The sequence below is a fragment of the Canis lupus genome, chromosome 10, assembly GCF_011100685.1.
Source record: "Canis lupus familiaris isolate Mischka breed German Shepherd chromosome 10, alternate assembly UU_Cfam_GSD_1.0, whole genome shotgun sequence".
Taxonomy (NCBI): domain Eukaryota; kingdom Metazoa; phylum Chordata; class Mammalia; order Carnivora; family Canidae; genus Canis; species Canis lupus.
Genome location: NC_049231.1, coordinates 20,628,382 through 20,654,903, shown reverse-complemented (window position 1 = coordinate 20,654,903; position 26,522 = coordinate 20,628,382). Strand labels below are relative to the sequence as shown.

The 26,522-nt window shown below is 55.8% G+C and overlaps 1 protein-coding gene and 1 long non-coding RNA gene across 5 annotated transcripts in view; both read right to left on the bottom strand.

Annotated features, from left to right (window-relative positions):
* The window catches only part of CELSR1 (cadherin EGF LAG seven-pass G-type receptor 1), a 133,109-nt gene extending 133,069 nt beyond the window's left edge, over positions 1–40 (bottom strand). Inside the window, exon 1 of the mRNA XM_038551560.1 lies at positions 34–40. Within this exon, the coding sequence (XP_038407488.1) occupies positions 34–40 (7 nt within the window). The remainder of the gene's footprint in view (positions 1–33) is intronic.
* A 2,239-nt stretch (positions 41–2,279) lies between these two features.
* Positions 2,280–26,522, bottom strand: LOC111097616. 4 transcript variants are annotated; one of them, XR_005365476.1, is made up of 4 exons: positions 25,955–26,521; positions 25,132–25,325; positions 12,139–12,307; positions 2,280–2,823 (listed from the first exon to the last, which is right to left on the bottom strand). It is a non-coding gene; the product is annotated as an uncharacterized LOC111097616 (long non-coding RNA). The 4 variants fall into 4 exon arrangements; XR_005365477.1 differs by lacking the exon at positions 2,280–2,823 and adding an exon at positions 8,769–12,015 and having other exon boundaries at positions 25,955–26,522; XR_005365474.1 differs by lacking the exon at positions 2,280–2,823 and adding an exon at positions 8,769–12,018.

The following is a 26,522-nucleotide window of genomic DNA, read 5'->3' as shown; positions in this document are numbered from 1 at the left end:
CCGAGCCCGAGCCCGAGCCGGGCGCCCGAGCACAATCCATGCACCCGGCGCGGCCCCGCATGCACCCGGCGCGGCCGGGGGACGGCTCCTGCGCGCGCCCCGGGCCCGCGGGGCGGCCCGCGCCCTGCCTCCCCGGGGGCCGCGGCGGGGACTCCGGGGGCCGCGCGCCCGCTCTGCCCCGCAGCTTCCACCTCGAGCGCACTTTGCCAAAGTTTGCGAAGTTGGTTTCAAGATGGCTCCTCCGCGCGTCCCGGGAGGGCGCCGCGCATCAACCTGCGGCGGCCGCGGCTCGGGCGGCTCCAGGTGGCCCCCGCGCGCTCCGCCGGGCGGCGTGGGGAGCGGGGCGGGCCCGGGCGGGGCGGGGGCAGCGCTCCGGGGCGGGCTGGGCCGCAGCGCGCCGCTCGGACCCCGCGGCCGCTGCCTGGGCGGTGCGCTCGGCCCGCGCCCCCTCGGCCGCGCTCTCCCCGCCCCGGCCCGCTGGGCCCCGCCCCCGGCCCCGCCGCGTATTGTTCAGCCCGGGGGGGAGCCGGCCCCGAGGTGCGCGCCGGGAGGATCGCTATGGAGACGCGGGGGCGCAGCCGGGCGGGGGCTGGAGGCTGGGCCCACTCCCCTGCCGGCCTCCCCGGGGGGCGGGGCCGAGGGAGCCGGGCCGGGAAAGGCGGGGCAGGGGGGCCCCCCGGCGGCCGCCACCGGCGGGGCGGCGGCTCCGCGGGTCCCGGGGGCGCGGCCCGGGCCCCCCGGCCCCTCCCGCGGCCCCCCCGCCACGCGGGCAGAAGCGACCCGCGGAGACCGCCGCCCCGGCCGCCGCGCAGGTGGACCCGGGGGGTGCCCGGGAGGTGCCGGGAGGTGCCCGGGAGCGCCCGGGCGGGGACGGTGCGGCACGCGCAGCGCGACGCCGGAGACCGCGGTGCTTCACCGACAGAACTTCCCTGGACCTTGAAACGTAACCGGCAACCGACCGGGTTCGGGTGCCACCGGGCTGAAAGCGCAACTTTGAAAGGAAGAGGAGAACAGCCCGGGGTGACATTTGGGATGTGGAGTGGGGACGTTGGAGACGCGCGGTGCGGTCCCGGGGCCTCCGGCTCCTCCCAAGCCGAGAGCCACCTGCGGGCGCCTGCCCCTTCCACCGCCTCCTCGCCCCCGGGGGGATGGGGGTGGGGGGGCGGAGACCCGGAGGGAGGCAGCTTGGGGACTGCCCTCCGCGCCTCAGCCTGTGCGGGACACACATTGGGGTGCGGGCTTCAGAACTAAGCGGACGCCCCCCGCCCCAAGCGGACCCGGTTGGAGGGCAAGGGTTAGGGCTGTGGGACATCCCAGCGCCCCCCACCCGCCTTGGGGCCTCAGGACTGTGCCACCCCTGGCTGGGAAGATGCCCTCCTGCTCTGTAGAGCTCGGGGCGCCTGGACCCCACTCCAGTCCCTCCGCCCGGGGGGAGTCTCCCCATCCTGGAAGGCTCCGCTGGGTCGGCCTGGCAGAAAGATCAAAGACGGGGTGAGAGACGATTCAAGCAGGTCTTTAGCACACAGGAGGTGCCAGCCTCCACGTTTCCAAGCTGAGTTTGCAGGTGGGGGGAAGGGGAGCAAAAAACACTTAAGCAATGTGGCTCAAAGTTGCAGGGTTTTCGGTGTCTTTAGGCTAAAGCCAAATATGAGCATTTTCTTCCCATTAGCAACGACTTAAAGAGGTTATTATTAGCCTTAAAGGTAGATTTGCTTTAGAATCTTTTAATCTGGGAGTTTCCACTGGCAAGCCCTTTCGGGAAATGTGTGCATGGAGGGAGGGGAAGGAAGGAGAAACCTCTACCCCTCAGGGGTGACTGACCAGGACATCCTGGGTCTGACCTTCGTCTTGTCTGGGGAGGATCAAAGGGCAGGAGTTTTAGGGCGGGAGGGCAGGGAAGACGGGGAGCCTAGAGCTTTGCAGTGGAAAGCTCCAGGCCAGGGTGAGGGGGGACCGGGGGATCTCAGGCTGGAGAGAACCCCACAGTACACGTCTCTCAATAGGACTTTAGGTAGGTTGGGTTGGGTTTATATAAACAAAAGGTTCTGTTGCACTGTGCTTGCTGGTTTTTGAAAATTCAGATACAGTGAACGAGTTTGGGTGTGGGCATGCCTTCCTGGAATAAGACACCTGTGGGCTGCAAGGTAACCGCAAGGACTGCTGGGCGCCACTTCCTGGTCCCAGGGACCGGGAAGGACAATGGAACACACGGGACAGATCTTGCTAACGTGGTGTCCCGGGAAAGGCCGAGAGACACCACGGTTCCAGTCACACGCGGGTCAGGAGCAGGGACAAACTGCGTGTTTAGGAATGTACACCAACAGGGGAAAGATTCAGGGACGGCAAGGGGATGGCTTGAACCAGGTCAGGAGGGGCCCTGGGGAGCAGGACATGTCCACTCCTCCACAGGAGGGGTGCTGGGCGTAGGCTTTAGGATCATGCGTCGAACTCTGCACACGTGCTTTCCACACCTTCCCATATGCATGCGTACTATGTCCACAATGTGGAAGAACAGGGATGGGGGTAAAAATGGGCTACAGCCGGTGATATGACGCAAGGACTCCAGCTACTTGAGCGGAACAGCACGCATCCCAAAGGGCTGGCATCTTGGAGGAGTGATGTTTCTGCCACTAAGTCACTGTGTGACCTTCTCCAGGGCCTGAGTCTGGAGGAGATGCTGGAGACAAGAGGAGTCTAGATTCCTTGCTTTGTTGGAGGATTATTGAGGCTGCAGAGGGGTCCCTGACCAGCTCAGTCCGCGGACCGTGCCACTCTTGATCTCAGGGTTACGAGTTCAAGCCCCCATGTTGGGTATGGAGATTCCTAAAAAAAGAAAGAAAAAAAAAAAAGACTGTGTGAGGAGGCTGGCACAGGCCTGGCATGGGTGCAGCTCTCCTAGGGGCTAACCTCTCCTGCTGCCATGTCATTGTCACTGAGCACCAGGTCATGCTGTCTCCTCACGGCCTCGGTGGTCATGGCTGAAGGCTTCGTGCCCATGCCCCTGCTCATGGGAAAGCAGAGGCTGTGACTTCCATCCAGTTTCCCGGGGGGAGAAGAGGGGTCTGTGCTAGGGCCCAGATCCAGTCCACCCAGTGTGTTCACAGAAAGTGACCTGAGGTCGCATGCCTGGTGGCCTGTCTTTACAGCACCATCTGTGGGGCTGTGTCTGGCTCATTGCCCTTGCCCCTGGGGGTGGCTCCAGGCAGCAGCCTCTCCTCCCTTCCCCCAGGTACCCACCATCTCTGAGGACCGACAGGCCACTCGCTGACTCTGAGGCCCTTCAGTGGGGAGAGGAGGGTCACACGAGGGCACAAGGACTTGGAGGTCCGCAGTGATGCCTGTGCCGGGAGAGGCTGCTTGTCTAATGCTTTTTATTCTGGAGCTCCTGCCCCTTCACAGGCTCAGGGGCGCAGGGAATGTCATTGACATTTTTATTTTGCACACGCCCCTGAGATGCTTCACGCAAAGTGAGAGCTTTATATATTTTTAAAAGATTTTATTTATTTATTCATGAAAGACACAGAGAGGAGAGAGAGAGAGACAGAGAGAGACAGAGACAGGCAGAGGGAAAAGCGGCTCCATGCAGGGAGCCCGACGTGGGACTCGGTCCCGGGACTCCAAGATCATGCCCTGGGCTGAACACGGCGCTAAACTGCTGAGCCTCCTGGGTTGCCCAAGTGAGGGCTTTAAAACAGAAAATTTGGGGATCCCTGGGTGGTTCAGAGCCTGCCTTTGGCCCAGGGCGTGATCCTGGAGTCCCGGGATCGAGTTCCGCATCGGGCTCCCTGCGTGGAGCCTGCTTCTCCCTCTGCCTGTGTCTCTGCCTCTCTCTTTCTCTCTCTGTCTATCATGAATAAATAAATAAAGTCTTTTAAAAAATAATAATAATAAATTAAAAAATAAATAAAACAAAAAAATTTTAAGGCAGAAACTGTGAATCTGTGTGAGGGGATGGGGTGACTGGGTGATGGTCACTGAGGAGGGGGCACTTGATGGGATGAGCACTGGGTGTTATACTACATGGTGGCAAATTGAATTTAAATTAAAAATACAATACAGTAAAATTAATTAATTAAAAAGGAGCTGTGAATCTCTAATGTTGTACATATTCTGAAAAGCCTCTCGAAATACTCTTTGCTAGGGGCTCAAACCAGAACCCACGTGAATTCTGGAATCTGTTCCTTACACACACACACACAGAATCCCAGAGCCAATCTTCCAATGGTGAGGAGGTAAAAGAAGACGCCCCAGTGGTGGAAGCCGAAAAGCAAGTCTGGGCTGGGACCCCGCTTTGCTGTCTTTTTGGAATTCAGAGGGAAAAACCTCTTGCAAACAGAGTTGGTTGAGCTCCTCTTCCCTCGTGTCTGGTGGGGTTTGACGGGTGAGAAATCCCAAAAGTCAAAACATGGGACACAGAGGAGACCCTGGGGCACCTGGGGGCTCAGTTGGTGAAGCGTCTGCCTTCTGCTCAGGTCATGATCTCAGGGTCCTGGGATCCAGTCCCACGTCAGGCTCCCTGCTCAGCAGGGAGTCTGCTTCTCCCTCTCCCTCTCCTGCTCCCTCTGCTCGTTCTCTCTCTCTGAAATAAATAAATGAAACTTAAAAAAAAAAAAAAAAAGTATCTCTTGCCTTACCCTTAAAAAAAAAAAAAGAAAGAAAGAAAGAAATGCTGCAATCTCTTTCAGGCTCCCAGGCCTTTGGACTAGGGTTTGGGGCCCCTGGGTGAAGGTCCTCCTGGAAGCCTGACTCCCTCAGGTTACTCCCTGAGAGGCCAGCACCTGACCCATCTGCACCAGGCCCGCCTCGGCTGCAGGAAGGTTCTGGAAGACTCTGGAAGTCCCACTCTGCAGACTGACTGGAAGCACTGCGGGCACAGGTCTTGTGTCCCCAGCTGCCAGGGCAACTCCAGGGAGCCTGGGGCCCCACCCATGTCCTCCTGCACACTGAGCAGGTCTTGGCAGGCCCACCTGCGTCCGCTCAGGCTGTACTGGCCTCTAGTGGCCGAGCACGGTTGCTGCCCCACTGAAGACAGGGTGACCGCCTCCCTACCTGCACAGGGCCCCCCCAGGGCGCCATCAGGGAGCAGATGGCCAGATGGCAAGAGGCCCAAGTGCAGGCCCATGCGGACACAGCTGCTGCAGCCCTGAGAGTTTACCCCTGACAGCCCAGAGTCCGGCCTGGGCCACACAGCCTCCTGACCACAGCCGGGGGCTCCTGGGCCTCTCCACAGGTTAGGGGGGGCCCCTCTCCTTCTGCTGGACACATGGTACAGTGAGGCTCAGAGTACATGGCACATGGCAGGGGTGGGGGGTGGTGAGGCAGGTGCTGGAACTCAAACACCTCGGGTCTGGTCACCAACCCCTGAAGAATGACCTGTGCTGGCAGACCAGGAAGGGCCCAGTCCAGTACCCGAGCCCCTGCAGGGGAGGGGAGCAGGCCGTGGGGGGCTCCCCAGAACCAAGGAAGGCCTCCATAAGCAGGGATGGAACCCAGGAGAGCCTGCTTCGGCTTGGGCAGGGGGGACACAGGTGCCACCCTGAGGACTCAGCACTTGGCCGGCCTGCTGGGTAGTGGAGGGTGGAGGCACCTGCTCCTGTCATTTCCTGCTCCCGTCACACACACCAACATCTTGAAGCCAAGGTGGGGAAGCATGTCATCTCTCGTGATTATTTTTCCCCTCAGCATAGCTCCCTTCTTTTTTTTTTTTTTTATAGATTTTATTTATTTATTCATGAGAGACACAGAGAGAGAGAGGCAGAGACACAGGCAGAGGGAGAAGCAGGCTCCATGCAGGGAGCCCGACATGGGACTCGATCCCGGGTCTCCAGGATCACGCCCTGAGCTGAAGGTGGCCCTAAACTACTGAGCCACCCAGGCTGGCCCCTTCTTTTTTTTTTCTTTTTTTTAAGATTCTATTTTACACAGGATAAAAGTCACCCTTTTAAAGGCCTACAACTCCGTGTTCTGTAGCGTATTTGCAATGTTGTGGAACCATCACAACGATCCAATTCCAGAACGTTGTCATTGCCCTGTAAAGAAGCTGATGCCATTAGCGGTCTCCCCCAACCTGCACACTCCCCCTGCCCGTAGCCACCCATCTTCTCTCTGCCTCTGTGGACATCTCCTGTAAATGGGATCCTACAACCTGTGGCCTGCTGGGACTGGCTCCTTTCACTGAGCATCCTGTTTTCAAGGATTCCCCCACAAATCAGGACTTTGTTTCTTGTCATGGCTGCCGGATATTCCATTGGGCCAATATACCACGTTTGCGTATCCATCCATCACCTGGTGAGTATGTGGGTTGTTTCCGCCTTTTGACTATTTTGAATGACCTCCCTTCCTTTTAAGTGGAGGACGAAAAGGCAAAAAACAAAAAAATTACACGCAAAAACCCCTAAAAAATTTGCATACAGGGGATCCCTGGGTGGCTTAGTGGTTTAGTGCCTGCCTTCAGCCCAGGGGGTGCTCCTAGAGTCCCAGGATCAGGTCCCACGTCGGGCTCCTTGCAGGGAGCCTGCTTCTCCCTCTGCCTGTGTCTTTGCCTCTCCCTCTCTGTGTCTCTCATGAATAAATGAATAAAATCTTTAAAAAATAATAAAATAATTTCTTAATAAAATAAATTTTAAAAATTGCATACAAAATCTGTTTTGAAAAAATTTTTTTTAAGATTTTATTTGTGCCCCCAGGTGGCTTAGTGTTGAGCATCTGCCTTCGGCTCAGGTTGTGACCCCAGGGTCCTGGGATTGAGTCCCACATTGGGCGGGCTCCCTGCAGGGAGCCTGCTTCTCCCTCTGCCTCTGTCTCTGCCTCTCTCTCTCTCTCTCTTTTTGTGTGTCTCTCATGAATAAATAAAACCTTTTTTAAAAAACAAACAAATAGGGATCCCTGGGTGGCGCAGCGGTTTAGCGCCTGCCTTTGGCCCAGGGCGCGATCCTGGAGACCCGGGATCGAATCCCACGTCGGGCTCCCGGTGCATGGAGCCTGCTTCTCCCTCTGCCTGTGTCTTTGCCTCTCTCTCTCTCTGTGACTATCATAAATAAATAAAAACTAAAAAAAAAAACAACAAAAAAAAACCAAATGGGGATCCCTGGGTGGCTCAGTGGTCTAGTGCCTGCCTTCGGCCCAGGGCGTGATCCTGGAGTCTGGGATCGAGTCCCTGGGCATCGAGCCTGCTTCTCCCTCTGCCTGTGTCTCTGCCTCTCTCTCTCTCTGTGTATCTCTCATGAATAAATAAATAAAATCATTTAAAAAAAATAAAAAAACAAACAAATAAAAGATTTATTTATTTGAGAGAGAGTGTGCATGCACAGAGAAAGGGGGAGAGCAGGCTCCCCGCTGAGCAGGGAGCAGGACACGGGACTGGATCCCAAGATCCTGGGATCATGACCTGAGCCGAAGGCAGATGCTTAATCGACAGCCAGCCAGGCGCCCCAAAATCATTATTTTTATGTTTGGACATTGTGACCCAAGCACATTGTCATTAATGGCTTACAGGGGACTTTCCTGGGGGACTTTCCTCGGTCCCTGCTAGGTACAGGGAGGGGCACTTCTGTCCCAGGTGGAATTGGCAGAGTGAGAAGCCAGTGGCCTCTGCTTGTCCACCGTAACCTCCAGCACCTTCCCTGTGGGAAGATCCTCCCCCCCACCAGCAGTCACGAGGCAGGGGGTACTCCAGGGAACCAGTACACTGCTCCTTCCCTTCTGCGTGCACACATGCATTTATTCCCTCCTTCCTATTCCCTGTTCGCTGTCCGTTCAATGGCATGGCTAACACAACAGGCCTCGTGGAGAGGCCATCTGTGTGGGACAATACCGACAGTAAACACAGGACACGTTCCATGCCAGGAGAAGAAAATGGAGTAGAGCAATGGGGACAGAGCAGTGGGAGGGCTCTTTGAGGCGAGGTGATCTGGAAAGGCCTTTCCAGGTGACGAAGGGGCCCGAGGACCATCTAGGAGAGGCACAGTAGGCGTAGGAAAGATAACAAGTGCAAAGGGCCTGAGGCAGATGTGGGTGTGCTGGGGGTGTCGGAGGCCACTGTGCGTGGAGGACAGTGAGGGGCGGGGGGTCACACCGACCGCAGCCAGGACTTTGGTTCTTTTTGTGCGCCTGATGGGAAGACCTGAGACAGCTGAGCGCAGGAGACACAGGGATGCAGGCCTGAGCCTTCAAACCATCACTCTGGCTGATGGGAGGTAGATTTGGAAGATCACGGCCACGGTCCAGGGTCCAGCCCCCCTGATGGGACTGCTGGGGTTTGGAGGGGAGTCAGCAGGACTTGCCTTTGGAGTAAAAGTGGGGTTGGGGGAAACAGAGCCACCAGGGCCCTCCCTAGCGACGGGGCCCAAGCGACGGGACCCCTCTGGCTCTTACCCACCTGCACACGGGCTCCTTCCTCTGACTCCATGTGGGAGCACATGCCGGGGCCTTCTTCCTTGGAGCAGTTTTGTCTACAGAAAAGCCTTCAAGGGGCAGACTGAATTTTTAGTGAGAAGCGCCCCCGGGGGTATGGGGAGGCAGAGATGGAGAGGCCCCCATGTCCACCTTGGGAAGTTCCCACCTGCCCGTGGTCTTCTCAGAGGGAAGAGGGTGACCTGGGAGGCACCTCTCCTTTGTTTCTCTTGCTCAGCTTGTGGGACATTCTCAGGGTGCAGGGGAGATGAGCACGTCGTGACCGTGGGCAGGCATGATTTCATTAGTGACTCCACGGGAATGGAGGAGACCCAGACAAAGTAAGGAAAGTTCCTAAAGCCTAATTATAGCTTCTTTAAAAAAATTTTTTTTAAGATTTTATTTATTTATTCATGAGAGACGCAGAGAGAGAGGCAGAGACACAGGCAGAGGGAGAAGCAGGCTCCTTCCACACCAGGGTGGCAAAGCCTAGGAGCCAAGCTGTCCCTCCTCCCCTGCATTTGTCCCCTTCCCAGGAGGGACCTTGGTGTCCTCATCTGAGAGAGAAAAGCATGCTGCAGGGAAGGACGCTACACCCGGGAAGGATTGGCTCCTGTGAGCCGTGCCTGAAAGATCACTGCTATTTTTGCCATCGTCATGAGGCAATGACTGCTTGCCCCAGCTCCTCAGCACTCAACACCAGAGTCCAGCCGCCTGCCATGGGCACGTGTTGGAAACACTACACAGGCCTCCTGGCTCTGGTCACCCAGAGGAGCAGGGAAGGACAACTAGCTGCTCAGAGGACAGGGGAGGTGGAGCCGGCCAGCCTAGGGTGCTTGCCCAGGACCCTGAGTCTGAAGGAACCGGCCACCTCTGTCCATCCCCCAGAGCCTGGGGGTGGGTCATCCAGACTCCGAGGGAACCCCAAATTCCAAGAAGCATGGGAACTTTGGCCATCTGGCAACTGCGGGTGGCTGGGGGGGGTAGTCTAAGACCCCTCTGGGCCCTGGGGAGCCACCAATGCCAATGGGCTCCTGGTGCCCAGACCAACCAAGGAGGAAAGGCATCCCCTCATGTTTCCACCCCAAGGGAAACTCTTTTCATACAGAGGTCACTGAGATCCCCAGGGAAAGAGCTGGCTTGAGTCCCTGGAGGCTCCTGGAGTCACCCGGGGGAGGTAGGGACACAGCCCGTGTCCTGGGTCCCACCCAGGCGGCAGGCCAGGCCCGGGGCCCAGCAGCCCTGCCGGCAGGGGAGGGCCCACTGAGGGGCAGGGGCAATGAGTCACGCATTACTGGAACTCGGTGTGCGTGCTGAGACCTGCAGCTCGTCAGGGAGCGTGGCCCCTGCCCTGATCAAAAGGAAGAGGATGGGTGAGGACACCAGGAACAGGCAGGAGCCACCGGGCTTGGCTCTGGACACAGGAGGTGCACCCGGGAGGTGCCCAGGGCGCCAGGAAGCTAAGGACTAAGGATGGCAGATCCAGTCACATCCGCGGCCCGCCGCCGCCTGCCCCCAAGCGGACGGGGGCGGGGGGCGGGGGCGGACAGGAGGATGAGCCCTCGGCTCCTGCAAGTTCCAACTTTTGTCAAAACCGGTTAATGGGCTGCTTTGCAGGATTCGAGGCCCATGTGCTTCTCTGTGCACCAGATTTGCGCATTTGCTGGCGCCCTCAAAAAGTGGCCATGGTGTGCTCTGTCCCCCCTCGCCCTGGGCCCAACGGACGGCGGGTGTTTCCTGGGGCTTCTGTCCTGTGGCCCGAGGAGGCGGGCGGGCAGGGCCAGGAGCCCCGGGCAGGGAGTCAGAGGCCTGGCAGTGCCACAGGCGGTGGGCTTGGCCGCCTCCCTTTTCTCTAGGCCTCGGTCTGTACCTGATGCCTGTGGCTGACAAAGCAACACCCCCAGACTCCGCAGCTCAGAGCAACACACGGACTCTCCTGAGGGTTAAATCGAATCGTCAGCAGCACCACATCGTTCTTGGGGGCTCCCGGGGGGAACCTGTTTTCTTGTCTTTCCTGACTTCATGAGACCACCTGCCCCCAGGGCCTCAGCCAGCAGCGGCCTTTCTCAGGTCGCAGCGCCCTGAAGCCACTCTCCTGCCCTCCACGGTTCAGGATCTGGTTAGACTGGACCCACCCAGAGGATGGAGGGTGATCTCCCCATTTCAAGGTCAGTGGGTTGGCAGTCCCAGTTCCACCTGCAACCTTAATTCCTCGGCTGCAAACAACAACACAGTCCTGGGCCTGGGAGATCAGCAAGTGGTCATCCGCAGGGGGGACACTTCTTCGGCTGCCATGCAGGGGCTGAGCTAGGGGCCTCTGCGGGGAAGCCCCACTCATGCGGCCAAAGAACGGGGCAGTGCTATCCGCAGAAGCCCGAAGCCTCCGTTCATCAGCAGTCACTCCTGACCAGTGTGCTCCTGGGAGAAAAAGGAGGCCTTTGTTCTAGAGCAGAGGCCGGAGCGTTCCCAAGGCTGGCCTCTGAGGGATGCCACTGTGACCCCCAAACCCTCACCACACGTGTACAGATGGGAGGGTGCTACATTTCACCTGGGCCACACTCACTCTGAGCACCTCCTGGCAACCAGCTCCGTCCTAGACGTGGGGCCCATCCAATGCCCTTGCTGAGTTCAGCCTACTGGACACATGCTAGTCAAAATACTGTGGGATAAAACCGCGGGACACAGTCATCCAGAGAGAAAGTGTTGTCTCCCCCTTGTGAGGGAGAAAGGTGTCTGAGAAAGCTTTCTGGGATAGTCAGGCCTTGAAGCATGACTAGGAGTTCACCAGCTAGACGGGAATGTGGAATTCTAGCTGGAGGCAACAGAACACGGTGTGTGTGTGTGTGTGTGTGTGTGTGTGTGTGTGTGTGTGTCAGGGTGGGTAGAGAGTATAAGCAGGTCAGCACTACTGAGGGTGAGACGTGGGGAGCAGAGGTTGGGGATGAGGCCAGAGGCAGGCAGGTGCTGCTTAAGGAGTCTAGCCTTTATGCTACGGGCGCTGGGGATGTAGAGCTGTAGAGGGACATGGACAGGTCAGGGGTGGTTGGGAGAGTAGCGAGGGTTGGGAAGGAGATCGGTGGACTAGCCCAGATGCACTAGAGGTGGTGCCCAGAAAGCGCAGGTGCAGACAGCAGAGCCAGGCTGAAAGGATGTCTGCTCACATCCACACAGGAGGCCTGTGAGAGGTGAGGGCATCCCAAAGCCCCACCAGGGGTTTCCTTGGAGCAGGGAGGAGGTGACCTGCCCCAGGCATCCATTCCCGGAAGACTTCTGCTCTCTCGTCTTTCCATAAACAGAAATTACAGCATTTGAGAGTCACTCCTTTGACAGGCACGTTGCTCAGCAGCCCACTGTGCAACAGAGCTCCCCGGGGAGGCCAGCTGGGTGGTGGCAGGTAGAGGACTGGACCTGGCGGGGCAGCCTGGGCCCGGGTTCCAGTCCTGTGGCTCTCCGGCTGCGCACCCAGGGAAGAACTCCATCTCTGTCTCTTCCACCGCGAGGGTGTTTGATTTGGCCTTTGCCAGCTCCGGCTGAGAACTCACCACCGCTCAGCTCCACTGCCTTGCTGATACCCCTGCTGGGGAGCTTCACCCACATGGAAGGGGCTCACAGAGCCCGGGCAGCCTGCTGAGGGACGCACAGTGGGAACTGGCTCGAAGCCTGTCTCTCCCTGTCACCCCGGAGCCCAGGACCCCTCTGAGAGCTTTGCAAACGGCCAGCGTGGTGAGATCTCTACCCATGGCTCACCTGCCGCAGGTTCTGCATGAACCAGGCTGGAGCCTCTCTGGTCCGGTTTAGCTCCGGTTGCTGGGAAATCCAGGCGTCTGGTTCAGGGCTCCAGACAGAAGATATTTAATGACAATGATCATTTCCCTTGAGAATTCACAACCATCGCAGAGGATCTGAGCAAACGTTTCTGCAAAGAAGACACCCAGATGGCTCACAGACGCATGAAGAAATGTTCAACATCCCTCATCATCAGGGAAGTGCAAACCAAAACCACATGAGATGTCCCCTCACACCTGTCAGGGTGGCTAAGATTAAAAAAACAAGCAATAGCAAGTGTTGGTGAGGATGTGGAGAGAAGGCAACCCCCGTGCACCATGGGTGGGAATGCAAACTGGGCGGAAAAAACATCAAAAAATATTGATGAAAAAAAGTAGAGATAATCACAAAACAATGGCTGGGATGCACCCAAAGAAAAAAAAAAAAAAAAAAGCGAAAATAAAAAAAAAAAAAAGAAAAAAAAAAAAAAAAAAAAAAAAAAAAAGAGAAAAAAAAAAGAAAAAAAAGAGAGAAGAAAATATCAAAAAATTAAAAAAAAAAAAAAAAAAAAGAGAAAAAAAACAAAACAAAAAAAAAAAAAAAAAAAGAAAAAAAAAAAAAGTTAAAAAAAAAAAAAAAAAAAAAAGAAAGAAAAAAAAAAGATATGAAAAAAAAAAAAAGAAGAAAGGAGAAAGAAAAAAAAAAAAAAAAAGAAAAAGGAAAAAAGAAAAAGAAAGGGAAAAAAAAAGGAAAAAAAAAAAAGAAAAGAAGAAAAAAAAAGAAAAGAAAAGAAAAACAAAAGAAAGAAAGAAAAAGAGAAAGGAAAAAAAAAAAAAAAAAAAAAAAAAAAAAAAAAACAAAAAAAAAATAAAAAAAAAAAAAAAAAAAAAAAAAAAAAAAAAAAAAAAGGAAAAAAAAAAAAAAAAAAGAAAAAAAAAAAGGAAAAAGAGAAAAAAAAAAAAAAAAAAAAAAAAAAAAAAAAAAAAAAAAAAAAAAAAAAAAAAAAAAAAAAAAAAAAAAAAAAAAAAAAAAAAAAAAAAAAAAAAAGAAAAAAAAAAAAAAAAAAAAAAAAAAAAAAAAAAAAAAAAAAAAAAAAAAAAAAAAAAAAAAAAAAAAAAAAAAAAAAAAAAAAAAAAAAAAAAGAAAAACAAAAAAAAGAAAAAAAAAAAATCACAAAAAAAAAAAAAGGAAAAAAAAAGAGAGAAAAAAAAAAAAAAAAAAAAAGGAAAAAAAAAAAAAAAAAAAAAAGAAAAAGAAAAAAGAAAAAAAGAAGGAAGAGAAGAGAAAAGAGGAGGAGAGAAGGAAGAAAAGAGGAAGAAGGAAAAAAAGAAAAAGGAGAAAGAAAAAAAGAAAAAAAAAAAGGAAGAAAGAGAGAAAAAAAGAAAAAAGAGAAAAGAAGGAAGGAAAAAAGAAGAGGAAGGAGTAAAGAAAAGAGAAAGAAAAAGGAAAAAAAGAGAAAAAAGAGAAAAAAAAAAGAAAAAAAAAAAAAAAAAAAGGGGAGGGGGGGAAGAGAAGAAAGGAAAGAAGAAAAAAAAACATCCACTGTGGTCGATACATTAGTAGTGTCTCGAACAATAAAAGTAGAGATGCCATATGATCTAGTAAATCCACGGCTGGGTATGCACCCAAAGAAAATGAAAACACTCATCCAGAAAGGTCTCTGCACCCCTGTGTCTATTATTTACAATATCCAAGAAGATATGGTGGCCCCCCAAGGGAGATGAATGGACAGATGGATAAAGAAGATGTGGTGTGTTCGTACACAATGGGGTATCACTCAGCCATAGAAACAATGAGATCTTGTCCTTTCCAGCAAATGGATGGACCTCGAAGATATTACGTTAAATGAAGTCAGAGAAAGACAAATGCCACATAATTTCACTTTTATGTGGAACCTTAAAAACAAAACAAATGAGCCAACCGATTTTAAAAAGCAGAAGCAGAATCGTAGCTGCAGAGATCAAACGGGTGGTTGCCAGAGAGGAGGGGGGCTGGAGGGAGGCGCAAAATGGGTGAAAGTGATTAAGAGGTACAAAGTTCCAAGAATAAAATAAATAAGTCCCGGGGACAAGAAGTACAGTGTGGGGAATACAGTCAGTAATATTGTAATAACCGGGGACGCCTGGGTGGCTCAGCGATTGAGCGTCTGCTTGTGGCTCAGGGCCTGACCCCAGGGTCCCGGGATCGAGTCCCACATCGGGCTCCCTGCAGGAAGCCTGCTTCTCCCTCTGCCTGGGTCTCTGCCTCTCTCTGTGTCTCTCATGAATAAATAAATGAAGTCTTTAAAAAATATATTGTAATAACTGTTTATGGTGACAGGTGGTGACTACACTTCTGTGGTGAGTATAGAACTGTTGAATTGCTATTTTGTGCACTCGAAACTAATAGAACATTATATGTCAACTCTACTCCATTTTAAGTTAAAAAGATACAAATTGAGAATTTGCAATCACAGGTCTGCTCCCATGCAGTCCTGAAATTACATGTACTCTATCCCCCTGGACAAGGAAATCCTGAGTAAGAAATTAAATTGAGGGACCTCTAGGTGGCTCAGGGGTTGAGCATCTGCCTTCGGCTCAGGGACCGAGTCCGGCATCGGGCTCCCCACAGGGAGCCTGCTTCTCCCTCTGCCTGTGTCTCTGCCTTTCTCTCTCTCATGAATAAATAGGTAAAATCTGAAAGAAAGAATGAAAGAAGAAATCAGAAATAAAAGAACGAAGAAAGAAAGAAAGAAAGACAGACAAAAGAACGAAACGCACGACGAAAGAACTAACGACCGACAGCCCTAAAGACCGCAAGACCTTACCCCTCCCTCACCTCACCCTCCCTCCCCTCCCTCCCCCTCCCTCACCCTCCCTCCCTCCCCCCTCCCCCCCCCATCCCTCCCTCCACTTCCACTCCTCCGCCCTCCCTCCCCTCCCTCCCTCCCTCCCTCCCTCCCTCCCTCCCTCCCTCCCTCCCCCCCTCCCTCCCTCCCTCCCTCCCTCCCTCCCTCCCCCCCGCCTCCCTCCCTCCTCCGCCCCCAAAAAAAAACCCTCCCAATAAAGGACCTAAAGACCGAACTAAACTACTGAGACAGACCCAGGGCACCTGGGTGGCTCAGCTGGTTAAGCGTCCAGCTCCTGGTTTCTGCTCTGGGTCCCGAGATAGAGTCCCGCATCCCTGCATCCCTGCATCAGGCTGTGCATCCAGTGGGGAGTCTGCTTGAGATTCTCTCTCCCTCTCCCACTGCCCCTCCCTTCCCTCTCACAAAATAAATAAATAAATCTTAAAAAAAAAAAAAAGTCCCCCCTTGTGATTTACAGAAGCAAACAGAAGCTTTCTGGAGGAAAGCATCCCAGTTTAGGCCTTCAGGATTCCTACAGATAAAGCAGCATCCAACATAAACTCACAATAAAAAGATGACAAAACCCAAGGAAACAAACCATCATGACAAAGATTTAGATGCTCAGAACTTCAAATGTTTGAGTGTCTGAAATAGAGGAAGCCATAAAAAATGATATAAAGAAGATGATTTAAAAAAAGGGGTGGGGGAACAGGGGTACCTGGATGGCTCAGATGGTTGAGCGTCTGGCTTCAGCTCAGGTCCTGATCTCGGGGTCCTGGGAGCCTGCTTCTCGCTCTGCCTCTGCCTCTCCCCCTGCTTGTGCTCTCTCTCTCCCTCTCTGTGTATGTCTCAAATGAATAAATAAAAAAAATCTTAAAAAAAGGGAATAATATATGTCTAAAAATTGGAAAGACCAGGCACATTTGGAGAAAAACACAAAAATCACTATTACCAATGAAAATATATTCTTTGAAACTCTAACCTCCATGCAGTAAACAGCTGAAGAGAGAATCAGGGAAGGGGAGCGTAGGTCTGGAGGAGATTTCCAGGAGGCAGCACAGAGAGACAAGGAGACAGAAGGCACGGAAGAGGGGTAAGGAGGCCCGGAAGAGAGAGGGAGAGTCTATAAGTAGGTGCCCGAGCTCCTGATCTGCGGGGTGGGGGTGCTCACTGGAGGAGGGAGAGGTCGCAGGCTGTCCCAGGCAGAGCAAACGTGTGCGGTGGCCCTGAGGACCTCACCCAAAGCCAGTGTGCTAGAGCCCTTACCCGGTTGGTGGCCTCATGTGGGGCGATGGCACGGGGGAGACAGAGGTCTCAGACCCTCTTCCTGCCCAACAGCAGGATGTCCCCTGGGGAGCCCGCTGCAACAAGGGGGATGGCTGTGTAGGTGCTTGGCCTGCTCCATCCCTCCTTTGACTGCTAACTGCGCCCCTTCTCCACTCCCCACTGACCCCAGGTCAGTGGTCCAGGTAGAGCTGACCCAGCCCTTCACACTTCAGGGGTGTACGTATGACCCTGGCCACCTGTCCCACAACTGAGGAGGCCTGGATCTGAAACTTTTGTTAGAACATCTGGGCAGAGGAAACCTGGGGCCACTGACAGGGGAGAATGTTGGCCTGGGACAGCCATAAGATGGGGACAACACAAAAGAAACTGAGCCCTTTGAGCCCTGGATCCAGCTGTGCCTGAAGGACACCCTGGGCTCTGCAACACAGGCACGAATAACACATTTCCTTTACTGCTTAAGCTGGTCTGCATGGGTTTTTCTGTCACACACAACTGCCTGCTTCATCAGGAAGCCCCAAGGCTGAGGACCCCATGGAGACCCCCGGCCCGGCCCAGAGGAGGTGACAGCTGCCCCAGGCCTTGAGGGCGGCATCAGAGAGAGCCGGCAGCGGAGGGGTGTGCCCAGGCAGGCTGGCGTGGGTGTTGGCGGGCTTCCCGGGAGTCGGTGTAGCTCACTGGGCCGAATCCCTGCCCAGGCAGGCCCCAGGCCCCAGCCTGGCGCTCAGCAGCACCTTAGTGTGGCCTCAGGCCTTGGTGAGGGCTGGTGCCTATGGAGGGGATGACGCTACAGAAGCCCCACGTGGGGGGCGGGGGGTAGGCCGGGCCTCCAGGGGTCTCACCTCACGGGTGATGTGCGGAGCCCCAACCTCAGGAGTCAGCCACGGTATGGGAGTGGGGCGGAGTGGGGAAGCCGTCAACCCACCCCTGTCCCCCCCACCAGACTCCAGACCCCAGACCCCAGCTTGGCCAGTGCCATGGACGCCCCCCACCCCGGGGAAGTGCCAGGCAGGTGCAGCGTGCGGGTCACCCGAGCGGGTTTCAGTGCCCACCAAGCCGTGTGGTGAAGTCACTTCAGACCCTTGGTCCCAGCAGACACAGCAGCCAGCATGGTTCCGACATCTCTGCCTCTCTCGGCGCCTGTGTCTCTGCCTCTCTCTCTCTCTCTGTGTCTCTCATGAATAAATAAATAAAATATTTTTAAATATATATATTATTTATTTATTTATTCATGGGGGGGCAGAGGGAGAAGCAGGCTCCATGCAGGGAGCCCGACGTGGGACTCGATCCCAGGACCCCAGGATCAGGCCCTGTGCCGAAGGCAGGCACTAAACCGCTGAGCCACCCAGGGATCCTCATCCAGGCATGTTTTAAATCCTTGTCAACACTAACTCCTGAGACTTGTCCCGAGGCTGAGCCCCGCTTCACAGGCGAGGACGCTCGGGCTCCAGCAGGCTGGGAACTTGTCCAGAATCACAGGGCTCTAGCCCAGGTGGCCCCTCTCAGGGTCCGTGCTCTTAGCACCCCCACCACTGCTTGTCCTTGCCCTGGGGCCCAGGGGTGCAGTGAGGCCACCGGGGACCAGCAAGGCGAGGGGACTCGCCAGATGTGTGGCAGCCGATGACCCAACCCTCCTGCCTCCTCGTCTGGCCCTTCCCTCCTACAGACAGGAGGCCGGGGCTTCAGACCTCAGAGGTCCCTGGTTCCCCAGGCTGCTTTGGAGGCCGCAGGCAAGCTCTTACCCCACAGAGGTGGGGCCCGTCTGGGCCCCTCCTCCCTCCTCTTGGTGACAGCCCGTGGGCAAGAGTGGGAAGCTGAGGGGCTTGTGGGTGTGTTTCGGGGAGAGCTGGCGGGTGGGTTCAGGGACAGGAGCTGGAGAGAGGCAGTTTGGGCAGAGCCCCCAGCCTCCAGACCAGGAGGGTGGAGAGGACGCAGAGCTGTGCCCCAGTACTGTGAGGTCAGAGGGAGACCCTGGGAGGGGAGGGCTGTGTGGCTGGGGGTGCTGGCTCCCCTGCTGATGGGCAGGGCAGGCTGGGGGGCGGGGCTCCAGGGGGACCTGGAGTCCTGTTCAGGGCTTCAGTCCCCACCCTCAGCCCTCTGCACCCCACCCAGCACTGTTCTCCTGTTTAGGGGAGCCCTAGTGCCCGAGTGGGAGTCCAGGGCAGCAGGTGGCTCAAGACCCTGAGGGAGACCTCCTCCAGCCTCGCTGGCAGCAGAGCAGCGGGCAGCCCCGTCTGACACCACGTGACAGTGCCTTGTGGTCACAGGACCCAGGCCCACCCACAGACAGCAGAGTGATGGCAGCTGACCACTTGGATTCACCCCCTGGAACCCCAGCGGGACATCCCAGGGAGAAGGAATGTGGAGGGAATCTCCTGGAGGGCTGAAGATGCAGAGGGAGGCCTGAGGACTGGGGGAAGGTACGGGGGGAGTTGGGAGGGCCTAGGGCACTTTGGGAGACCTTGGGGATCTGGGGTCTGGGGGATTTTGGGGGGGCCTTGGGGTCTTGGAAGACTTTAGGAAACCCCCAGGTCCTCAGGGGCTGAGGTTGGGGGGGGAGTTGGGGGGTTCTGAATGGACTGGAAGCATTGAGAAGCCTTGGAGGGCTGTGATGGGTCTTCAGGGGCCTTGGAGGGGTCACGGGGGTCTTGGGAGACCTCAGGGGTCTTGGGAATTTCTGGGGCCTTGCAAGATCTGGGACGTCTTGCGAGACCTTGGGAAATCTTTGTGAATTTAGGGGGCTGTGGGGGGCTTTCGGGGACTCGGAGGGGCCTGGGAGCTGTTGGCAGGCCTGGGGAATGGGGCAGCCACCCAAGGGCCCAGGTTGTGCCAGCAGCTGTGGCCCGGGCACATAGCTTCACCTCTGGGGGCCCCGGCTCCCCTCTGGGTGATGGGAAGATCCCAGCCCCCCAACCAGGTCCGTGAGATTGAAATGAACACAGTGACAGGCCTGTCCCTCCCAGACCCTTCTTGCTGTCACATCCGGACCCTCTGAGGCCACAGCTCCCCACACACTCCCCCTCTGCATGAGCTCACTTCCCATACCCACCGAGGCCGGGGGTTACCCAGGTGGGGAATGAAGTCCCATCACACAGCCCCCCGCGGGAGGCGTTGCCCTATCCCCAGAGTTCCTCTCACACGGGACCCCAGTTGAGGTGGATTAGCTTTGATGGCCTCTCCAAGGCCGTGGAGGCTTTCCAGCCAGGGACGGACGTGACCAGGATGGGCTTGGCCCTTCAGGAGGATGACCCTGGCGGCTGGGGTCCTGGTGACAGCTGCATGGCGGGGGGCTGGCAGGAAGTTGGACCTGGCCCCATGGGTGGTGCAGGCTCCTGCCCTCCCAGCCACCCCCTGTCTCCCGCAGACCCATGGGGACCCCGCCTCCAGGCCTGCACCACGGGCCTTTCCTGTTCTCTCCATCCCCAAAGTTGAGCCTCGGTCTGGGCCACTGTCTGCCCCGTGGACAACACCAGAACTCTCTAATCAGTCCCCTGTCCCCAACCCTGGCCTGGTCCCTCCAGATCTATCCTTCTCCAACAGCCAGAACGGTCTCTGTAAAATGCAACCCTGCCCTCCTCAACTTGGGGCATCTCCAGTGCTCTCCCCGCCACCTGCCCGCAGCCTCCTGCCCCTCCTCCTGTCCCCCAGAAGCCCAGTCCGGGTGGGGGCCTCGGCTGCTCAGAGCTGCCCGGAGCCCTGGCCTCGGCGGATGCAGTAGCTTGTGCTGGCCTAGGTGTGGACGGCCCACTGCTTCCTTTGCTGGGAAAGCCAGCTGGGACATGCGGCTGCTGAGCCAGGATTTGGGGGCGGGGCTCTGCGCCCTGACCGAGCTGCTTATGTTGGGGTGACCACACTGGCCGCCGTGCTGCCCGCCTGCGTCCCACATCCTCTGGGCTAGGGTTGCCCATCCAGGAGGTCTGCGGGGGCTGCCAGAGAAGGTTCCCCCAGCCGGCGAGGGAGGCACAGGACAGGCCTCTCGTCAGCCCTGCGTCCAGGCCCATCCAGGTGCTTGGGGCTGACCGGAGCCCTCAGGGGTCGGTGCTCACCCCGCCAGGTACTGTTCTGAGGGCTTTAGAGAAGCCAGTGCACTTGCTACCCCATGAGGTAGGCGCAAGCGCTCTCCTGATTTCACAGAGGAGGAAGGGGGCACAAAGAGAGAGAAAGGTCCCGCGCCCTGGTGTCCCGTCCCCTGGAGCGGGAATCAGACCCCAGTCGGCCTCCAAAGCCCCCGCAGGGCTCTGTCCCCATCAGGCCACTTGGGCTCACCCTGGTCCCCCCCCCTCCAGTCGCTGTGCTGCCTTTCAGTTCCTTGAATGTCTTTCCCACCTCAGGGCCTTTGCATGGGCTCTTCTTTCTGCCTGGAACACTTTTCTCACTGATTGTCTCATTCCGGGGTCTCGGTTCAAATGTTCCCTCCCCACAGGAATGGCTGGGGCTGGGAGTGAGGTGCCCTCCATGGATGCCTTTTGTGCCTTTTGAATATTGAACGATCTGATTGTATTACCTACTGTCTCAGTCAGCCTGGCCGCCTTCAGAAATGCCACAGTCTGGGTGGGGGTGGGAGCCGGGGGGTCTCAAACACCAGACATTGTTTCACACGGTTCTGGAGGCTGGAAGTGTGAGACCAGGGTGCTGTGGATTCATTTCCTGGTGAGGGCTCTCTCGTTGGGTGTGGACGGCCGCCTTCACACTGTGTCCTCATGTGGCCCTTCCTCGGTGCTTACTATCCAGCGGCGGAAAGATCTCTCTCTCTCTGTCTCTGTCTCGTCTTATAGGGCACTAATCCCATGAGGGGCTCAATATGAATGGGGGGTACCCAAAATTCGGTTCATATCACCTACTCAAAAATGATCAATTTAAGAAATTTGGAAAGTCATACGACTTCACACTTATTAGGATGGCTATTATTTTATTTTTATTTTTTTGAGAGCGAGTGAGCAAGAGAGAGAGAGAGAGAGAGAGATTCGTAAGCCCATATTCGTACATCGTGAGCAGCGTTATTCACAATAGCTGAAAGGTGGACACAACCCAAGTGTCCGTCAACGGGTAAACGAAATGCGGTCCATCCACACAATGAAATATGATTCGGCCTCTAAAAGGGAAGAAATTCAGGGCTTCTGGGTGGCTCAGCGGTTGAGCATCCGCCTTCAGCTCAGGGTGTGACCCTGGGGTCTTGGGATAGAGTCCTGCATCGGGGTCCCTGTAGGGAGCCTGCTTCTCCCTCTTCCTGTGACTCTGCCTCTTTCTGTGTCTCTCATGAATAAATAAAATATTTAAAAAGAAAAGAAAAGAAAAATCTGAATGGACAAATGTCACTGTTACAACATCCTCCCGAAGGGTACAGAATGAGAGAAAGTAGGAAAATGATGTTGGAGAAGCCTGAAAAAGGCACCCTCAGCCAGGTGATTGAGGTCAACATCATGGGGACCCATCAGGTTGACAGCTCTTGCCCAAAGGGATGGGATGAGGGGCCCTGGGCTTCTGAGGCCTTCCTCCCCAAACCCATGACCCCAGTCCAATCCCGAGAGAAACACCAGGAAAATCCCAGTCAAGGGACATCTACAAAAATGCCCAGTCCTCCTTGAACCATCAAGATCGGTGACAACGAGGAACGAATGAGACACCATCACAGCACAGAGGAGCCCAGGGACACACGACCAATGACTGTAACATAGTGTCCTAGGTGGGGTCTCAGAGCACAGATGTGTATGAGGTGGAAATAAAGTCAGTCTGAACCCAGCACAGACTTTGGTTGACAACGGTGTATTGACACCGATTCGCTCATTGTCAGAGATGCAGTGGCCCCATAGGATGACATCTGGGGGCACTGGGTGTGGGGGACGAGACAACTCTGAAGAATTGTTGCAATTTTTCTGTAAATCTAACTCTTCTGAAAAAAGTTAAAAAAAAAAAAAAGAAAGAAATCAAAAGTCTCAGTCTGGACAGACCTTCCTGCACCAGGAAGCGGTCCTGCCCTCCTTCCGGGCCTGGGCACCCATTCATTCCCCACCGGTACTCAGAGCCCCGGGGCCTCTAGCAGGGGGCGAGTGGGCCGGGCACCCCTTGAGCCCCCAGCGCCTGGCATTTCCCGCACCCCAAAGGCCCTGATCTAAGACCCCCCCAACCCCTGCCGGGGCCCCGTGCCAGGGAGCTGGAGGAGAGGGCATGCACTTGACCCTGTGTGAGCGGGATGGGGTCCGCCATCTCCAGGACCAGGGAACACTTTGAGGGGGACAGCGGCCTGACCCCTACGTCCCACCACCCTCTCCCATCTGCCTCCCCTCTCTCCCTCCCTCTCTTCCTTCCTCTTCAATTGTCTGTTGGTTCCCCAGCAAGACAATATAATGAAATTAGCTGCTGACCTTCGATTCCTTCTCTTTCTTCCTTTTCTCCATAATCTGATTCAAAATCACATATTTATGTCTAGTTAACACCTGCAAGGTGAGCAGCAAGCTGACCTTTCCTACCCCCTCTCCATTCCTCCCCAGGAGCCACCCCGGTTATTTAATTCTGAAGATAAACCACGCTCAGTGCTGCTCATCAACCCTTATCCTGCTGTCTCTCCATTTCCACTTTCCGGCGCTATTTCACTAGCAGGTCGCGTCCCTCGAGTCTCGTCGGAACAACAACCCGCCACCAAGAGCAGTTTCTCTGCATTGACCCCGAAGGCCGTTTGGGCTGGACCTAGGCTCCCGTGTTGTTCCTCGGGTCTGGGAATCCGCCCTCTGCACGATGCATGCCGTCAGCAGTCACCCACCATCTGCTCGTGCTTCCTTGTAACTTTCTCATCCGGGTGTCCAGAGGATTTCCTTTTCTTTTTCTTTAAAATGCAGTGGCTGTACTTGCGGCCATCTCAGAGTTCGTCATTCCAGGCCCGTTTATTTTTAATTTTCAATTTAAATTTCAGGAATGCCTTCTTGAATTATGGTTTTGGGGTTTGCTCTGGCCCACTGATCTGGCTTTCTCATCAGGGGAATGCCATCAGTCCAATGCTAGATCTTTCCTGCCGGCCTTCCAGGCTCTCTTTCCTCTAATCCCTTCCTTCTCTCTATTTCTTTGTGATTTAAAGGTTATGTTGATTCCTTCGTGGGTCCCTGTCAATTTTGTCTTCATTCCTGGAATTACATCATTGTTTTGTGACATCTATCATTTTCTTAATCTCCCGGCCTTGATTGGAAGCAGCAGGCCCCGGTGCTCACCGGCTTTGCGGGCACGTCTTTCTGACGCACTTTCATATTCTGCGCAGCGAGGTCCCACGGCGTAGGCCTGTAGCCACATTTCAAGGGCTCCATGACCTTGTGTGGCGACTCCACTGGACTGTGCAGATACAGAGTAATTCCGTCATTCTAGAAAGTTCCATGGGACAGAGCTGGTCCGTAGGATCATCACTCTCTACCTTACTCTCTTGTTCTTAGAACAACCTCCAGTAGGGTCCGACTGCGGCCCTCGACCAGCCTACCCTCACAATCCCTCGGGGCTCCCCTGTGCTGGTCACCTCGGTTCACAAGCCCCCAGCAACCCCCCACCATGCCTGCTCAGCTCCGTAGGCCCAAGGACAGAGAGGGCTGTCACCCCTCCACCACCTCCTCCCTCTGGCCTGCCTTCCCTCAGATGTCCACCTTGGCCTGAAACCACCTCCTCCAGGAAGCCCCCAGCCCCCAGGCTGTGGCAGGTCCTGCCTCTGTGCTCCTAGCCCCACTGACCACTTGGGCTGGCACCCCAGGGACGGATCTTCCTCCCTGTAAGAAGGTCTACGAGGGCCAGGTCGGACAAATGTCGGCCTCTGCATGGTTGCGGAGTAGGTGAGGGGTGAGAAGGAAGGAGGCTTAGTCACCACTCTGCAAAGTAGGAAACTGAGGCGCACAGCTGGGAGGGTCTTGCCAGGGTCACACAGCAGGTAAGACAGTCCAGGTTAGCTGACACAGCTTCCTGCCACAAGGAGGCAGAAGGCAGGGCTGCTGCGGGGGGAGATCCTGGACAGGAGGTTGGGGGGACCCCCAGGGAGGCCCCCCCGGGAACGTGGCGCCGGCCCCTGCACTGCCGCCTGCTGCCACGAGGTGGCACGCTCCGTTGGCCTCAGCAGCCAGAACCCGGAGTTTGGCGGCAGGCCCGGTCCCAGGCGGGCGGGCTGGGGGTCTGCACTCTGCGGCCTCCGGAGCCTGGCCCAGCCCCGCCAAGGAGCCACGGTTCCGGCAGGGCCCCCACTCGGCAGAGAAGGCAGACTCCCAGGGCCACCGGCCGGGACCAGCCCTTCACACCTTGCATTGATCTGTGTGCTAATCCCGCCCAGAGCTGCTCCTTCTCCCCCTTCTGAGCCCCTGAGGCAGCTCCTCTCAGAGCAGCGCTGGGCCCACGGCGGGCGGTCCATTTCTTCCTGAAAAGCTGTTATTGAGCTGATGGTGCCTCTGACCCAAGAGCATTTTAAAGTCAAAGGAGTGTGCAAATAAAGGGCGGGGAAGCCTGGGTGGCTCAGCGGTGGAGCTGGAGTGTCTGCCTCAGGGCGTGACCTTGGGGATCCAGACCCCCCCTCCCGCATTGGGCTCCCCGCAGGGAGCCTGCTTCTCCCTCTGCCTGTGTCTCTGCCTCTCTCCGGGTCTCTCATGAGTAAATAAATAAAATCTTAAAAAAAAAAAAAGCTTCTGGGTGTCTTCTGACCACTCCTCCACGCAACATTGGCTGAGCACCTACTATGTGTAAGGCGCTCCCACGTACTCAGGTCTAAACGTGTGTCGATTCCCACAGGACATACAGAACCAGGGGAACCTCGGGCCCCTGGATGGCCAGGCAGGCCCTGCACATCCTGTTCCAGACCTTTCCTCTGAGGCCTCCCCCACCCACAGCCTCCCCTACAGGCTGCCTCTTACCTCTTCAGTGGTAGAGACCACAGCTTCGTGGAGGGCGTTTTACTTCTTCATATCACAGACAAGGAAACAGGCTCAGAGGGCCCGGTGGTGGGTCCAAGGACGCGGAGCCGAGGGCATGTGCACGGTGGTCCCGACCTTCCGTGGGCAGGGCTCTCACGGTCTCGGGGGCTGGGGCCATAGCTCAGAATCAGCAGCTGGGAGGAGAGCGGGTCCCAAGAGAGATGTTGGGGGGAGTGTCCATGCTTAGAGTCCGTGGGGGCAGCAGCTCTGAGGCTGGTGTCCAAGGGGCACCTGGGGGAGGGTGGCCAGGAGGAAGGGAACACCAAGGAGCTCTGGCCCAGAGCTGGGGTGAATGAGGAAGCCCCTATGGCAGTAGGCTCTGGCTGTTAGGGACCTCTGGGCAGGCTGGCTCTTCTAGAAGAGTCCAGGATGGACAGAGTGGCCCTGTAGGAGCAGTCAGGGAAGGCTTCCTGAATCAGAGGGCACTGGAACATGGGTGTGCCTGAAAGGAGCACGTCTGTGGGAGTATGAGAGGTAAGACGGCTGGAGAAGAACCAGCGATCCCGTTCCCAGGCTTGCAGAGGGCAGTGGTAGGGCCCTGCTGCAGGCCAGGCCCTAGGCTGGGGGGCTGGACGGGGTCAGCTGTGGTCCCCGTCCTCACGCAGAGCACACAGAGCTCAGGCTGACCCGGGAGACAGCCTCAGAGGCGAGGGCCATGCCCCGGTCTTGGCGCTGGGATGGGGCAGCCAAGGCCCCTGGCCGGCTGAGCAGACGCGTCCCTCGGTGGCTGGGCCCTCTGCATCTCTCTCCCTGCCTCTCTCACCTACGGCTCTGGGCTCTGTCGTCGCACCTCCAGGTCTCCGGGCCCCTCCTGTGATTGCACCAGGACGTCTGCGATGACGCTGGACCCGTGTGGGTAATCTGGGGTCATCTCTCCAACCCCACGTCCTTCGCTCACTCACATCCACCAAGTCCCTTCTGCAGGTAAGGCAATAAGGCCACTGGCTCTGGCAATCGGGGCCTGGGCGTCTAGGGGGTCCGCTCTTCCTCTCATCCCTGTGTACGATGAAGTGCTTAGTGCTGTGAGCAAAGTGCAAGCAGGAGAGGAGGTCAGGGTGGATCTCAGAGAGGAAGTAGCACTTGAGCAAGTGCCCAAAAAGGCCTCGAGGGTGGAGCTGTGCAGACCTGGGTGGCAGCACGCAATCAGAAGGGGCAGCAGGGGGCCGTGTGCCCATGAGTGGCCTAGTGGGTGCTAGGACTTTCAGTCAGAGAAGCCGGGGTGGCTGGGGGGCAGGTGGGCCTGGCAGGGTCTGTATGGGTCCCACCTGCCCTGGTGTGGAGGTAGGGGTGGGGTGAGGCGGCTCTGGAGTACGGATTCCAGGGACGCCTGG